This window comes from Rhyacophila brunnea, unplaced genomic scaffold (assembly GCF_057557595.1).
Source record: "Rhyacophila brunnea isolate RB1 unplaced genomic scaffold, BYU_Rbru_1.0 scaffold_22, whole genome shotgun sequence".
In the NCBI taxonomy this organism is placed as follows: Eukaryota; Metazoa; Arthropoda; class Insecta; order Trichoptera; family Rhyacophilidae; genus Rhyacophila; species Rhyacophila brunnea.
In genome coordinates this window covers 5,854,921-5,870,554 of record NW_028232882.1, presented here as the reverse complement: position 1 = coordinate 5,870,554, position 15,634 = coordinate 5,854,921, and the positions used below count along the sequence as shown (strand labels likewise).

The window sequence follows — 15,634 nt, the reverse complement described above, 5'->3', positions numbered from 1 at the left end:
ACCACCATTGGTAAGTCCTTCTTTACATTTACGGAAAGAATTTCAAATGCAACAATCAGCAGAGGTCACTCTCGAGTTCGAGGACTTAAAGTACTCAGGGGTTCTAGAGGAAACGGGTCAAACCCCCAGTTTTTCTCTCAACCCTGTTTCTGATCAAGAAAGAAGACGGGGCCCTATGCCCTGTTTTCAACCGAAAGCGTTTGAATGCGTTCCTACAGCCAAAGGCATTCAAACTAATTCAGCATTACGAGGTTCCAGCCGTCTTACAAACAGAAGACTGGCTAGTAATAATAGATCTGAGCCAGGCGTACCTCCAGGTACCAATAGCTTCTCAACATCGTCGATTCGTTCGACTAGCCTACCAAGGGGAGCTCCTACAATTCACGTGTCTCCCGTTCGTGCTGCCGACCGCTCCAATTATGTTGGCATCCCTGACCAATTGTGTCGCCGAACGCCTACGAAAGAATGGCTGAGAATATTCACTTACCTAGACGACTTCTTAGTAGCTAACCAATCCGAGAAACAGTCTCGGTTCAGGTGGAATGCAGGATAACCTTCCTACAGTCTTTAGGGTGGTTAATAAATATTAAAAGATCCTGTCTGAACCCAAGCCAACAATGAGGGTCCCTGGACATCACGTAGGACACACACAACAAGCGGAGGTTTCTGTCGCTGGAGAAGTGTGTAGCACTCCGTCACCATCTGCTAATGCAGGTACAAAAAGGCAGTTGTTCCCTCAGACAGCCACATGTCTAATCCTTTCTGGGGTGACTCAACTTCGCATCCTACCTCCACGAAGAAGGTTGCATTGCCGACGGCTACAACGCTCCAGTCATCAATATTGTCGAGTTCCCATCCTCGCCAATTGGCAACAATCCTACCACAGGCCCAGCAGGACATCATGTGGCGGCTCCAAGCGATAGGATCCTCAGAGTTGACACACATAATGACATTCAATCGCTTCCTGACGACAGACGCAGCCGACATAGGCTGGGGAACCCAACTGAATGAACACTACGAATCAGGTACCTACGTGGAAACAAGACCAGTTGGCATGGCATGGCATTCCAACAGGAAGGAAATGTTTGCAGTTCTCTCTGCAATTCAATCTCGGGTACAAGCAATCAAAGGATCAGATCTGCATCGGCAGACAGACAACAAAACAGTGGTGGCAAACATCAACAACGAGGGCGACACAAAGTCTGTCACCCTCCTAAACCTTTGCCGACAGTATTTACCAGTCGAGCCAATATCACGCTTACTGCGCAATACCTCCGCAGAAAGTACAACTGCGTGGCAGATCATCTCTCCCGTAGACAACTCATTCCCGAATGGCACCTCATCAACACCGCAACCATCCCCCCTTTTCAAAGATAAGGAGTTCCCGAGGTGGATTTATTCGCAAGAGAAACAGCACATTTCGTTGCAACGTACGTCTCACGAGACGTTGCTGACAGTGGCGCTCTGTTTTACGACGCCTTCAACCGAGTATGGGACTTCAGACTGGCGTGGATATTTTCACCACCAAACTTACTTCCACGAGTCCCAGCGCACCTAAACTCAGCAAAAGGGAAGTACTTACTAGTGGCACCGAGCTGGAAACAATGCTTTTGGGGAGCGGACTCACGACGATGGGCGATAGTACCTCCTTATACTTACAATATCACCCACCTACATACGACACTATAATTATAGTAGATACGGATGAACCTAATAGATCATAACACCCCTCAACCAATGGAATTGAAGACCTGAGAATGAAAACTATATAAAGACCAAAAATAGTAAATTTTACGGGAGCGCCTAGGTATAAACTGATTTAAAAAATATGTGTGATCCTATCATTCAAAAAGTGAATGTAATATGATAGTTAAAGTGGTTTTGAATATGTTATAATAAAAATAATTACATATTTGCAGATAAGTATAGGTAAATCATTCTACAGTGGCACCATAGGCGACTCGCGAGTGTATTGAATTGCTTGCGACAATGCCTGTTTCAATGCTAGCAAACAATACCACTACAACTGCAAGCCGATGTGCCGTACCCATGGCGCCACTGTAAAACGATTTACATATACATATTTTCTATCAATTAAATTGTGTTTGGTCTTTATCCTGTTTTCAATATCAATTTTATTATTTTATTTTTACAGGAGAGCCTATTAACTGATTTAAAAAATAGTCTTTTAATCTCTTTGGTGTGATCCTATCATTCAAAAAGTGAATGTAACATTATGATAGTTAAAGTGGTTTTGAACATTTTATAATAAAAATAAGTAATTAATTATTTGCAGATACCTACATATTTTTTTATCAATTAAATTGTGTTTGGTCTTTATCCTGTTTTCAATATCAATTTTATTGTTTTATTTTCTTACCTAAATGAATATTAATTCCGTTTTTTGGCTTATTTATTTTCATAAATGTTTTTTTATTACTCACTTATAAGTAAAAATGTTACAAAATATGAGTACCTCGAGTCGTAAGCAAGAGTCGAGACGACGAGAAGTACTAATTTCTACTTCCTCACTTTCTAAGATGTACCTACTCAGAGTCACCATCTTCCATATTCTTCTTCACTTTCGCTGGACATATTATTAAAGAAGACACTTTTGAATTGACAGCTTACAAAAATATCGCTGACGTTCGAATTAGAATGAAAACGAGATATAAATGGTTTATATATCTTTCTCATTCTAAAGCGCCAATTACATTGAGCTTCGAGCGATTCAGCTAGGTACTGCGGTTTGATGATTACACACAAAACTTTCCATTCGTTGAGAAGCCACAAGCCAGCGATTATTTTGACAGAACGTAGTTCATTTTTTTACCGGGAGGTTGCTACTGCGTTCTACTGCGCAGACGCCGGCGTGTAGCGTGTAAAGTTGACCGGCTTTCAACTTTTCTTGGTAGAGTGTTTACAACCTGCTTGTTAACTTGTTCGATGATTACACTGAGCAACTTTACAGGCAGATTATAAATTCGTCAACAAACAGCTCGCAAAGAAGCTCAATGTAATTGACGCTTAAGTGAAGTTGGCTTTTAGCTGAATTTAATACCACCAATGCCATCTTATGGCAAAAGGAAGAGTTCGTTATATCTCGTTCTCGAACTCATCGATAGAGGTTTTTTTTTAATATGAAATTACCGAAAAACCGTTTTTAGAGTTTTTGGTTTATATCCTGTTCTCACTCTCGGGTCTTCTATTGGCTAGATACATAGGCTACTTGCATAACAAGGAGGGTTTGTCGTACAACACCAACCTGGTGAATAAGTCAGCCATAGCCACATTTTGCAAACGATGATTATTTGAGATATCAGCAGTAACGACGTGGTAGTACAACACAATATGTTAAAGGCAATTTCAGTACATAAATCCAAACCCGTCAAACCACCGGTTTGGGATCCAAGACGAGTGGTAGATCATCTTAGGAAAACAACACCGGTGGAGTACAACCTATAGGTACGAAACGTCTCGCAGGACAGCTACTCGGCTGCTTCACGCATCGGGACGAAGGGTTCCTGACCTCACACTACTCAGTAATAGTAGACAATGGATTAGTGGATAAAGGTGACCACATAATTAAATGGCCAATCGTCGCTATAGGATTTGTTTCCCGAATATCCATTTTTGTCGAAATCGACATTTTGATGCAGTTCAATTTCCTTTATCGAACTCTACCGAAATCATTTATAAAAACAATATATTTTTATCTAGAAACAGAGATATTTTTTTAAAAAACCCGAATACGCCATGTTAAGTTACAATTACTCCGTGGTGTTCTCCCGAATGTCCAACTATTCGTACCTGAATATCCAAGTTGATTTCGGTTGAAATATATCTCTGGCTGAGTGTTTATTTCCCGAATATGACTTTAGCTAATCAAATCGCGCTCACGCCGTGCATCTCGCTCCCACATTCACGCTGTCTAGCTCTAAAACAATCACGCCCACTTTCATATTTTTCCGCCGTCTTGAGACTTCTTTCAAATTTCGTCTTATTGATATTGTTTTTAACGTTACTATTGTTTTAATAGTGAATTCATCAAATTTGAAGAAATCATTCATAGCTGATACATCACCAGTTCGCCCTGAACTTACAATAGAGTTGTGGAAGTGAGTATTTTAACCTAAATAACTGCATTTTGTTTTGATAAATGACACAAAATCCCAACGGTTATATGAATTCTACAGTATGACCCGGCAACTACTATGACGTAAAAAATAATTATTATTTCAAATTATTATTAATCAAACATTGTTTGTCTTTATTTTACTTTTAATCAAGGTATTTCTATGAAAATAAAAGCGATGCTATTATTTATTTTTGAATGCGCTGATAATTAATATTTTAATTTAATATGTATGTTAGTAACTATTTATTTGGTGGACATTATATACTTAGGATATTGGTACCTACCTAATATTAGCAGCCAATGGTAATTAATTTATGCATGCTATTATTTTGTGTTGTTGTTCCTTACAATAGTAAATATATAATATTTATTTGGTGGTTTGTAATAAGTTTAATTGTCAATTATAGAAATATATATATTTAATAATATACAGATATATATAAATAGATTTTTTTTTTTGGAAAAAGTATTAATATAAAATTGTTAGCAAGTACGAGTAAGTACCATCATAAAATATTGGAGAAATGACCGTGACGTCGGTTAATAATTGAAGTAGTAGATACCTTATAATATATTTTCTCAGAAGTGATTTAAAAAAAATATGTAAGTATGTTCAATTATTAGAATGGTACATTCTTAAATCTTGTGAAATATTCGTTCAATAAAAAAATAGTTAATTACTTAAAAACTATTTTATTACTTAATCCGAAAAAAAACCGAAAATAGCGATTGCCGCGTGTTATTATTACATACGAACTTGGTTAATTACGATCATTAAGTATTTAAATAGTAGAGGTAATTATTAACAATTATCGTGTAAATAAATATAACATTTGAGGCGCGTACTTTTTGACCACTCAGTAATCTGTGGGTCGTGCAGCAATACGCTACGGTCTTAAATCCCGAACGTCCGATTTTGTCCCGAATATCCATTATTCTGAGAGAGCGCTAAAAATTTCCCGAATATCCACAGTGAGTACTTGTAAATAAAACGCATTTTCTGTGCATTTAATGATTTATACCAGTATATTATTCTTGGAATCTATTCTTAGATAATATTGCAATCATACAGTATAGAAAGAATGATTGATACATCTACTGATATAAAAATATACGACAGTGAAATTTGTTTTTCGTCTCCTGTAAAATTGACATTTGGTCTATTCGGGAAACAAATCCTATAGCGACGCAATGTTTGGCGCAAAGACAGATACCGCCAAGCATCGTCAATCGGAATTGAAGCTAAGCACTTCCACGTGTCAAAACATCGACCCAGTATTCTGGTTACGGAAACTCGTCTGCGTGTCAAACCCAAGGAGAGAGGAAGGTGGGAATATTTCGGAATTATTTATATCTTCAAGAGGACCACCAAAACCAGCCACCAGGGCAGGGCAGTTAGTCCAGTTCAGTACTGTTAGAAGCAGGGGTCCAAGAACCACCAGGCAGTGTCCGATCAGCGGAGGCTTCCTTAAACTGTAAAAATACCCGATAGATGATATCTTAGAGAGAGGTAACTGACGTAGTGAGTCGACATTTCACGACTACTACCAGAGAACGATGGACACATCACCATCATAAGGAGAAAGGAACCCATTAACTTCTCTATTCAACCCTATACATTGAACGGCACGATGGTCTATACCTCATCAATGAATCATCGTCACATACATGAATTTGGCATACCGAACACCAGGTGATAACAAACAGATATATGAAGGACTTCAAAGACAAATTCGAATAATGAAAGGAGTTTAAATAAAACTCTTTTTATTCATGTTAACTTTGAAGTCCAGGTAACCCTACCTGTTCCTTGAGCCATATCAGTAATGACAAAAGAGTCCCAAACTCCCTACAAAAAAGTAATGCGCGAGTATGACCAGTAAATAAAAACGGGGGAATGACCAACGACAAGAAAAAGGAAAATAATTTAGTAGAATATAACCTCACGCGAAGAAGGAAGAGCAAACCCTATCTCCAAGGACTTCAAAGTCAACATGAATAATAAGAGTTTTATTGGTAGGTAAAACTCCTTTCATTAACATACCTAGGTACCTACCTACCTACATACATATTTATATTTTTTGTGGGCAGAGTTCGAGCTAGTATTGCCATTACGTGTACTATATTTTAATTGTACATGGCAGCACAATCACAAAATGTCAAGGTCAATGTTACACTCGTTAATATGTCAAAAAGCCCAAGTATTGACATGTAAACAGTAGTAACATCCGGAGGTTTTCAGTATAAGCTGAAACCAATAGTGCTTTAAGAATTTAATTTGTGCAATCATGACTAAAAAGGGCTTCAAAGTGACGAATCTCTCGAGGGAGAAGAAAATTGGAGTCGCGGCAGATTCTTTGAGCGAATTATTGAAGAAATCCTGCGAGAAATTCATGGTAAATTATTACTAAGTAATATTGATAATTTCGATTTTATTATTAATATTGGCGTAGGATAATGTATTAATTAATGTTTAGTTAGTAATTATGAAACATTTATTACGCTTTAGAGAGGTATTGATTAACTTTCCGTGTTGTTTCAGGTCAAGGACAAGTGGCAAAAGTGCAAGTGTTATGTTGCGGACGACGGGACCTTGGTGGATGACGATGAATATTTTAATACTCTTGAGCCTCAAACGCTTCTTGTCGTCGTTCAGCCCGACGAGACCATGAAGACAGGTAACACATAAGTAAATAATTTTTCAACTATTTGAGAAAATATTGGCAGTAACAAAAAATTGACTACAATACTCTCATACAAAGCCATTGGCGTTTAAACCATTCTATCGTTTCTCAAGCACCACAAATGTATCTTGATGATCTATAAAATATCCAAAATTATGTATGATTTAATGGCATAATTTTAGATAATTTATAGATAGACAAATATTTTTGTCTCTTAAGCTTGATTTACACAGCATTTTATTGAATTTTAAAAACTAAGCAACACCATCTGTACTTTGTATTCTTTGTTCAATTATGTAAAACAAACTTTTCACGGACAAGCACCGATTTTAACACGACCTAGGTCAAGGATGTACTAATTATCCCCACCTACTTCATGCGCATGAAAGGAGGTGTGCTTCTGCACAAGTTAAGGCCATGCATTAGTTGAGGCACGGTCTAAAAAGATCGTTGCTAGGCGATGCGCGGACTGCGGGTCGCGGGTGCAAATGACACCTGTCAAACGAAATATTATTTTTCATATAAATCCAACATACGTTAATTTTATGTTCTGTTTATTGTTCTATTAGTAACAATAATAATATATTCATTGACATGTTTTCTTTTTAAAGTAAATGGGTAACGTTTTTAGTCATCTTTACACGATTTTAGAATTAATTGACCCGTCGCCATCACGCAGCAAAGTGACGTGCTTACGACTCGAGATTCTCTCAGTGAATGGCAGCGAGTCCAAAATTTCGTCGCGCCTACAGTTGGAAATTATTTGGCGTTTCACTGATGCGTCACCTTAATACTTAAGTTGTTGAGCTATAACTAATTACGATACCTGTAAAATTTTACCGAAACTCTATAATTTTTTACTTTCCAGAATTCGAACACTTGTACGAGATGATTCGTTCGACAAAGACGGAATATTTGAAAGCCGGAGGAAGTGCACAAGACTTCCTAAGCAAGAATCTCGAAGGAAAGATCAAACGACTGCATGATCAGATTCACCGAGCTGAATCAAACAAAGTTTACCTTACCCATGTCAAGGAGGATTCCGAGTGGTTTGAAGGTATATTTTATTAACTAGCTTTTGCAAATGTCAGCAGTCCATGACCTTCTGTGGGTTTTTTCTTCAGTCTCTTATCATGTCCTGAATTTTTTTTTGCAGGTTATGTGATGCTAATGCAATTAAAACAAGTACTTCACGTCATAGGCTTTTACTAAACCCATGATGATAAAGTTAACATATTAATGTTTGCATCCATATGTCATTGAATTAATGAGATCTTTTTTTAGGGACTGACACAAATGACACTACAAAAGAAGCATTTATGAGACGAAAGGCCAAAGACAGAATCAAGGGATATTTCTATAAAACAAAGCAGCTTCTCACAGGATCCGACATATACGTCCACTCCAAAAAAGGCCAGGCCAAGATAGAAATCGATTTGCTGATTTCAAACCTCCGTCGCCTGCTAGACACCAACAAATACCACTGCTTTTACTTCGACAGAAGTCACGACTGCATGCGGCTTTGCAATGACGAAGGGCAATTCGATTGCGGAGGCTTGTGGAACGAGGAGAGCTGTAAGTACGGTGGAAGCCACTCCATCAATCCCTACAGGAGCAGAGAAGAAAGGATACTATTCCAGACGTGGAATCTCGATCATAGAATAGAGTTATCCCGCAGCATTGTCCCTAATATCTTGCAAGCCGTTCAACTTGTGAATAGCTCTTTTAACAAATGTCATTCTTGCTGCGGTAAGATAGACGCCGGACACATATCAGCGCTTTGGTATTATAAAGAGATCTTTACCGTTGACAATCTGAAACTTGTGCATATCGTTTGCCATGATAAAGGCAAACATAACTCGTTTTCTGACGAATATATTGTCTGCGAACGCTGCTATAAGAATGAGATCTTAAAATAGATAAAACATTTATCTTTTTTTTATTATTTTGCCCAATATTCAAAATTCCAAAAACCTTTGCTACAATATTCAAACTCAACGCAAGTCCAAAACAAGTTAATTTCATTTAAATAATTTACTTAACATCAATAAATCATCAGTGCAACTGCAATATGGTGAATAAACTATTTTTGAACTATTGAACTATAAAATGTAACTACTCGGACTTGTTTTTCCATATTTCGAATATGATTTTCGCTGTATGGTTCACACGCAGTTTTGTTCACTGCAAGTGGTATGAATTGTGCATATGCGGTGTTGATTTAAGTCAATTCTGAAATTTGAAAACATTAACCATTACATTTGTCACATACATAATTTTGAAAACACTTCTGAGAAAATATATTATAACCAATGCAGGAATCGAACCTGCATCTCTCGGGTATCACGCCCACGCACATTGACCACAATGCTAAAGGAGTCATACTTAATTACAACAAGTTTTAACTAATGTCTTTTAATACTCACTGAAGTACTTTCTAAATTGAGCTACATTGTTCAATAATTAGAATGTTACATTCTTAAATCTTGTGAATTATTCATTGAATAAAAATAAAGTTAATTAAGTACATATTGTCACGTTTAAAAGAATGCGGCAAAAAATGTTTGATTAAAAATTTGGCTCTTTTGCGGTATTACACTTACATTGATATTTTAAGTAGGTACTTAATGAATTAACGCGGCGTTTCCCATTTATTAAATTCATAATTTTTTGGATGTATAAATGCAATTTTGAGTATGTGAAACTAGCTTATTCTATCTGATGTTTATAAAAAATTAAGTGAATAGATTATTTTTTTAATCATTTTTTGAGAAGAAATAATGTTAATAATACGAACCTGCCTGTTTTTAAATTGCCTGTCTATTTTTTCTTTCCATATTTCATGCAGACAAAAGTCATGAGTGATCATACTCATTTTGAATTATCGTTATCAACAAAAAATATCTACGTCTTCTGTAAAAACTCGATGAAAAATTATTCTGAAATATAATCGGTCGCCGATATGTCTAGTTTGGGAAACGCTGCATTAACACATGCAGTCACAGTAGTGTTTATAAGAAAAACAATATTTTTGTCTTTCGATACATCCACATATTTGCAGTTGTACTAAATATTATCATTCGTATACATTTATCAAATATTAATTAGCTATAAAAATGTCTGGATAGATAGATACATATATTTTTACATTGGATAGAATATTACTGGTGTATATTATAATAATAAGATTAATGTGCATGTACATTGACATGTCACTGTTTTGTCATCTGGATGTGTCAGAGTTCAGACATTTGACAGCTGATATAGAACGTCGCAATCAATTATTGAATTACAGTTTTGTTTTGAATTGTTTCTCCATATGGAAAGATCTCATAGTGGTGATGTTATTCCATTAATATAATATGTACATTTATTCAGTCTATTTTTGTAATAATTATAATACCTTGGACTTAAAAGTGTAGTCCTTAATCCTTTCTATGCCGCAATTAGTTAATTGATAGTAATTAACATAAGAATCGGTGTAATTAAGGCGTCCAAAGACGCTCTGGGCACTTAACTGGTTAATATAAGTCCATAATTTTGATCTCAGCATGTGAGCATGTGCATTCTAAAACGGTGATGGATTTGAAAATTCAAATATTGTTCCAATTAAGAAGGGTGATATTATTAAGTATTGCTAGCTCTAAAATGAATTAAGTATCTATGGAGGTAATGGAAAATGTAGACTAAAAAATGAAATGTTGCCAAATTTTGAAAAAAAAAGTAGGCTTCTAAAAATTAAAATGCTTTCCGTTAGCTGAAATTATTTTTGAATAGAGATTGAAATGACTTCATGTGAGTAGTGGGTAGATATAGAAATAAATAGACTGCTTTGATTGTGCGTATTTGACAATATTTGTTCTGTAGGCTGACGCTTTAGTGTCTTAATGTAAGTAATATAAAGAATAATATGAAATCTGTCCAAATTCTATAAAATGTACGTACTCCATTGTCCAAATTTCAATTTAACTTCTATTCCCGAGGGATTGAGTGAATGGCCGACAACCACTCCTCATAAAAATTTGTTTAGATGTCTTCACTCTGGAGTGTCATGTGCTCGGAGTAGTCTTGGAGTAGCAATGGTGTTTAATTGACACCTTGTGACTGTTTGCCATTATTGATGTCTTTAATATAGCTTTACCAAAATATATCAAAAAAATTTATTGTTTGGTAATTAATTTAATTTTAACTTCTAAATCTTAAATTTTAAATCTGGACAAAAAAATCTTGCTTCATATCTATGGACCACAATTGGACGAAAAGGTATATCGCTGGGTTCTACGGTGTCTACGACGACACCAGGGTAATACAGTCAATCGAGATTGAGAGGCTTTACTGGTTAGGTCATACTGACCGTGTGAACGATCATAAAGTTAACGAAGAGAATAATGTTTAGTAATCCAGCAGGGCATAGGATAAGAAGCGAATAAAGTATAAGCAAAAACTGACACTACGATCGTAACTTGCAACTTTGCACTACTGCATTCCTACATATGGCCTTGTGTATGACAGTATATTATAATATATCACTCTCTCATTAGCCTGTGTAGCGTAAACGGATAACGTGTTGGTCTATCTTGTGAAACATATAAATCCAAAACAACTTTTTTTTGCAGGAGACAATTTAAAAAATGTTAAACTCATAAAGTTTGCATTACATTACTTGAAGTAGCAGTTTGGAAAAGTGGGTGCTAGGAATTTATTTCCCGCCACGAATTAATAGGCATGCAACACCTCCACACTCCTTCGCAAAATATCCCAATGTTTGAACCGTCCCTGAAATGTATACCTAGACTGCTACTTTCTTCAATTTGTGGTTGTCATTGTAATATACAACGAGCCTTAGTGGTGCAAGAATCATAGGCAGATGTAGATATTCAATGATATTTTTTTGATTCGATCATTTTTGACCAATGTCGGATTTAGGAGTTTTACAAGATTGACCGATAATGTGAGAATTTTACGATTTAAAAAGAAATTTTAATAACTGAAAATATAACTAGTAAATAATCTATTGTGTCATTGTCACTTTGCTGACTGTAAATAAATGATATTTAAAGCCATATTATGATCTCTTTTAATTAACAATTCAACATTTTAAAACAGTAAAGTATTTTTAATTATTATAAGTAGAATTCGATTATCTATGTAGTTACTGTATCGTAATAATATCTATCTAGGTTTACTGCGTATTTGTATTTTGAGTCAGAAGATTGTAAAATCATTAATATAATGAATAAATGAATTATTAACTATCATACGAGTGCGATATGTTTAGGAAGGAGGCTGGGGTAATATAGCAGTTCTCTGAATGGTGCACGGTTCTTCAGAAATGTGTTGCATTCTAACAATATCATTTTGTTGCCGTTTGAGCAAAAGTCATTATCAACAAAAACATGGAAGTTTGGTGTATGAAAAATTATCTTGGCTATATCAGATTCAATATTCTGTCCCATTTAGATCTAAAAGAGTATGTTTATCTGAATCCATTAGCATATTTAACTAAAAACTATAATGCTGATTCGACTTTTGCTTTAACGGCAACGATTTATTTGTCGGCACTAGGCCCTGGGGCAGGATTTGATCTCCACAAAACCCTGCTTCTCACCAATTTTCTCTAATTACTAAACCTTTTCATTACTTCTCCACCCAGTCAATCCACGGCTTTCGTAGTCTCGCTATAGGCCCTTTCAATGGGGTAACCTAATCAGGATCTTGGCATCCTGTCATTTGGTATTATATTAAAATGTACTATTCTCGATCAGCAAATTGGTCGCTACTACGCTTTGAGTGTCATCAGTGATTGCTTCGTTCCCACTTCTACCACACAACCGCACCATGCTCTGGTCGAGCAGTATGAGTCGCACTTTGTTTATAGGGAGTGTCATGTCTAATTAATATTATGTCAATACTACCTGGTGTCCCATTCGAGTTTGGCAGAAGGTTAAATGTGCCGCTGTAGTACATATAATTGTAGTTGTATTATAAATAGTTGAAAAACACTGGTCAAGCTTATGGTGTATTCTGTTAGTCGAATTCTTAGTGTGGATGCCAAGATTTTATACAATATTTTGCTCACAAATACTACTAATTCCTCTTGTTCGTTCTAGGTCAGACACCATGCGACGATTAATAGTTTGTTTAAAATCTTTACATAGTTCCAATAATAAAAATCAATGCTTCTATCCTCTCTAAAAAAGCAATAATCATAATTGTATTTTTCTACATAGGTATTTTATTATAATATGTATAATCTTCTTAACTTGTGTAATTACAAACAGCCAAATTAATATGGCTGTTAAATTAGTAAACCGTCATATTGGAAGTGATTTCGGAAAATCAGCTTTCAGTAATAACTACTTTTTGAAATATATACAATTAATGTAATGTATATTTTTTGACTATTTTAAGGCATAAACATTCTTGATCAAGTCATGTTTTATGGACCTGTGGATATGTTGTCGTATTGCATATAAATTATTAATACTCTGTATAGATTGTGATTGATTACGCATGGTTTTAGAAGGCAATGAATTGTTAATAATAAATTATGATTTTATATATTTTAGTATACAGTAATACCCTAAAGTTAAGTTGCACTTTTTGAATTTTGAGAAAATCTAGCATTTTTTTCTGACATCTAGCTTATTTTCTTAACTTGAATATCTTTGTGAATGACAGACAGTTGGCAACACTGGTTGTAGCTGGCTTTGCAGACTAAGGTTTACTAGGAGTATGACTTTCATCTTTATTATAAAGTTTTTATATTTGAAAATGAGAGTATATTTTATGATCTGAGTATTTAAATTATAGATGACGTAAATACAGATCAACAAAAGTGAAGTTAGGGTATTACTGTACTTGTTAACACTGTTTTGCAAGCACAGGAATGAAAATCAGTCAATCGGCAATATTCAATTTTGAATTTAGTATTGAAAGAAGTTTCCTTATTAAGTAATGAATATGTGCCAAATATATTAATAATTATTCTTGTAAAATATATTATGTGTGTACTTACATACTTATTTTACAATATTTTTGTTTTAAACTGGGTCAAGTATGCAATCATGTAGTTTCAGCATTTAGGTACTGAAAAACATGTTGGTTAAACTTGATGGGTTCCTATGAGTATCAGGCTTTAACTTCAACGGGTATTTTGATCGAGTGATGTCCATTTATTATATTCTCTCCCTGTCTTTACAGACTCCAGTTTCTTTGGTTTAATAAATGACTAGCTACCAAACCCTGTAACAAAATTACCCCAAAGATAATATATTGGAGTCTCAAATTATTGTTGAACCCTACCAATCACAATGTCATGTTCTGTTGAATTTTATTTTTCATAATTACTATCTTGCCAGAAATTATTACAAATCAATTCAAAATAAATATGCTTTCATGAGAAAGAAACCATATTATTATAGATACATATAGCTTATTTGAAATCTAGTGCATTCTGTATACATAAGTTCAAGGAAAAATAAACAATCGGCAGATTTGTTGGCAACACTGTTGCTTTTTCCTTTTTTGAAAGTTTTGGCTCACTATTCGAAATTATGTTTTTATAATTAATAGCTATAGATCTAGGTTTTTATTTTATTGCAATTATTGCAGCCTATTTCATGGTCAGCATTTTTTAAGTTGTTGAAGTAGACAATTGTTAATTTGGTGTTCATTTTATTGAACGTATTTTAGATGATGTATTTGAATTTCAGAGATGTTATTCTATCAGATGTGTTTACTGTCAAGCCAAAACTATGCCATTAGAAGCAGATTGGCATATCGTTTATGCACTCAATCTGGAATAGATATGGAAAAAAAACAATGCACATTTTACGTTGCTGTTGCTTGTTTCCAATTTAGTTAACATGACTGTTAGGATAAATCTACTGTTTTAATATTATAATATATGTATTTATGTTTTGTAACTGCTCAATTTTATGTAATATATATTATATATATATTTTTTAATTGTAGCAGTATTACATAACAATTAATTTGATTACAGGTACCAAAGACTAACTCACTAGAATAAGTTTACTTATTACATTTCAAAACATTTGACATTGGGAACTGACTAAATTTTACTTTTTATTCTATGAAAATGTCACTTTGTGTAGTATTTGTTAAATGTATAATACATATGTATTTGAAAGTGTTAAAAATCAGTAGTGTAAGATAATATGAAGCTTTAGAAAATGCTTATAATATTGTGATCAATAAAAAATAAAATCAAAGAATATCATGGAAACGGAAGTGTCTTTATTTCATTACAATAAAAAATATTCCATTCCCTATCACTTATAAAATATAACAGCTGTTATTTTAAACATAGGTATAGACAACATAACAATACAAGATGACTTGTCTATTAGCCATATTACACCGAAAGATCTAACTCAACCAGACCATAAATAATAGACATATAAAACTAGTTTTTTCACAATTATTGATATTGTACATGTATATTGTAATTCTATATGTACGTGGGAACATGAAAATGAGATATTTTATGTACATCACTTAAAAATGCAAATACCATGGACCTAAGATAAATGGATGTTAGCCACCTGCTCAACCTGTTAGGTCCATACGCTGACTCAAACACAAATTGAAAAACAATGTGTATTTGCCAGACCCATGGTTCAAACCTGTGACGTGTGATAAGTATAGGCTAACGCTTACAATACGTTTAACCAACAGTATCTCCAAAACACATGAAATTAGAAGTAAAAAACATTTCTTTGATTGAATCATTTGAGAAGACATTGCGATTGGAAAGCATTGATTCTTTCGTACAACAGATCCAAAG

General features: G+C 34.6%; 1 protein-coding gene across 1 annotated transcript; it reads left to right on the top strand.

Annotated features, from left to right (window-relative positions):
- Window positions 1–6,283: 6,283 nt before the first annotated feature.
- Drep4 (DNA fragmentation factor-related protein 4) lies at window positions 6,284–15,018 on the top strand. Its single transcript, XM_085949674.1, has 4 exons — window positions 6,284–6,534; window positions 6,681–6,816; window positions 7,691–7,879; window positions 8,107–15,018. The coding sequence occupies exons 1-4, from the start codon at window positions 6,427–6,429 to the stop codon at window positions 8,739–8,741; spliced, it is 1,068 nt and encodes a 355-aa protein (XP_085805800.1). The 5' UTR covers window positions 6,284–6,426; the 3' UTR covers window positions 8,742–15,018.
- Window positions 15,019–15,634: the final 616 nt, after the last annotated feature.

Bases quoted from the DNA above. Each gene is read 5' to 3' on its own strand.
- Drep4 (XM_085949674.1), top strand. From the start codon at position 6,427: ATGACTAAAAAGGGCTTCAAAGTGACGAATCTCTCGAGGGAGAAGAAA. The intron at 6,535-6,680 runs GTAAATTATTAC...GTGTTGTTTCAG, and splicing joins AATCCTGCGAGAAATTCATG to GTCAAGGACAAGTGGCAAAA. The intron at 6,817-7,690 runs GTAACACATAAG...TTTACTTTCCAG, and splicing joins CGACGAGACCATGAAGACAG to AATTCGAACACTTGTACGAG.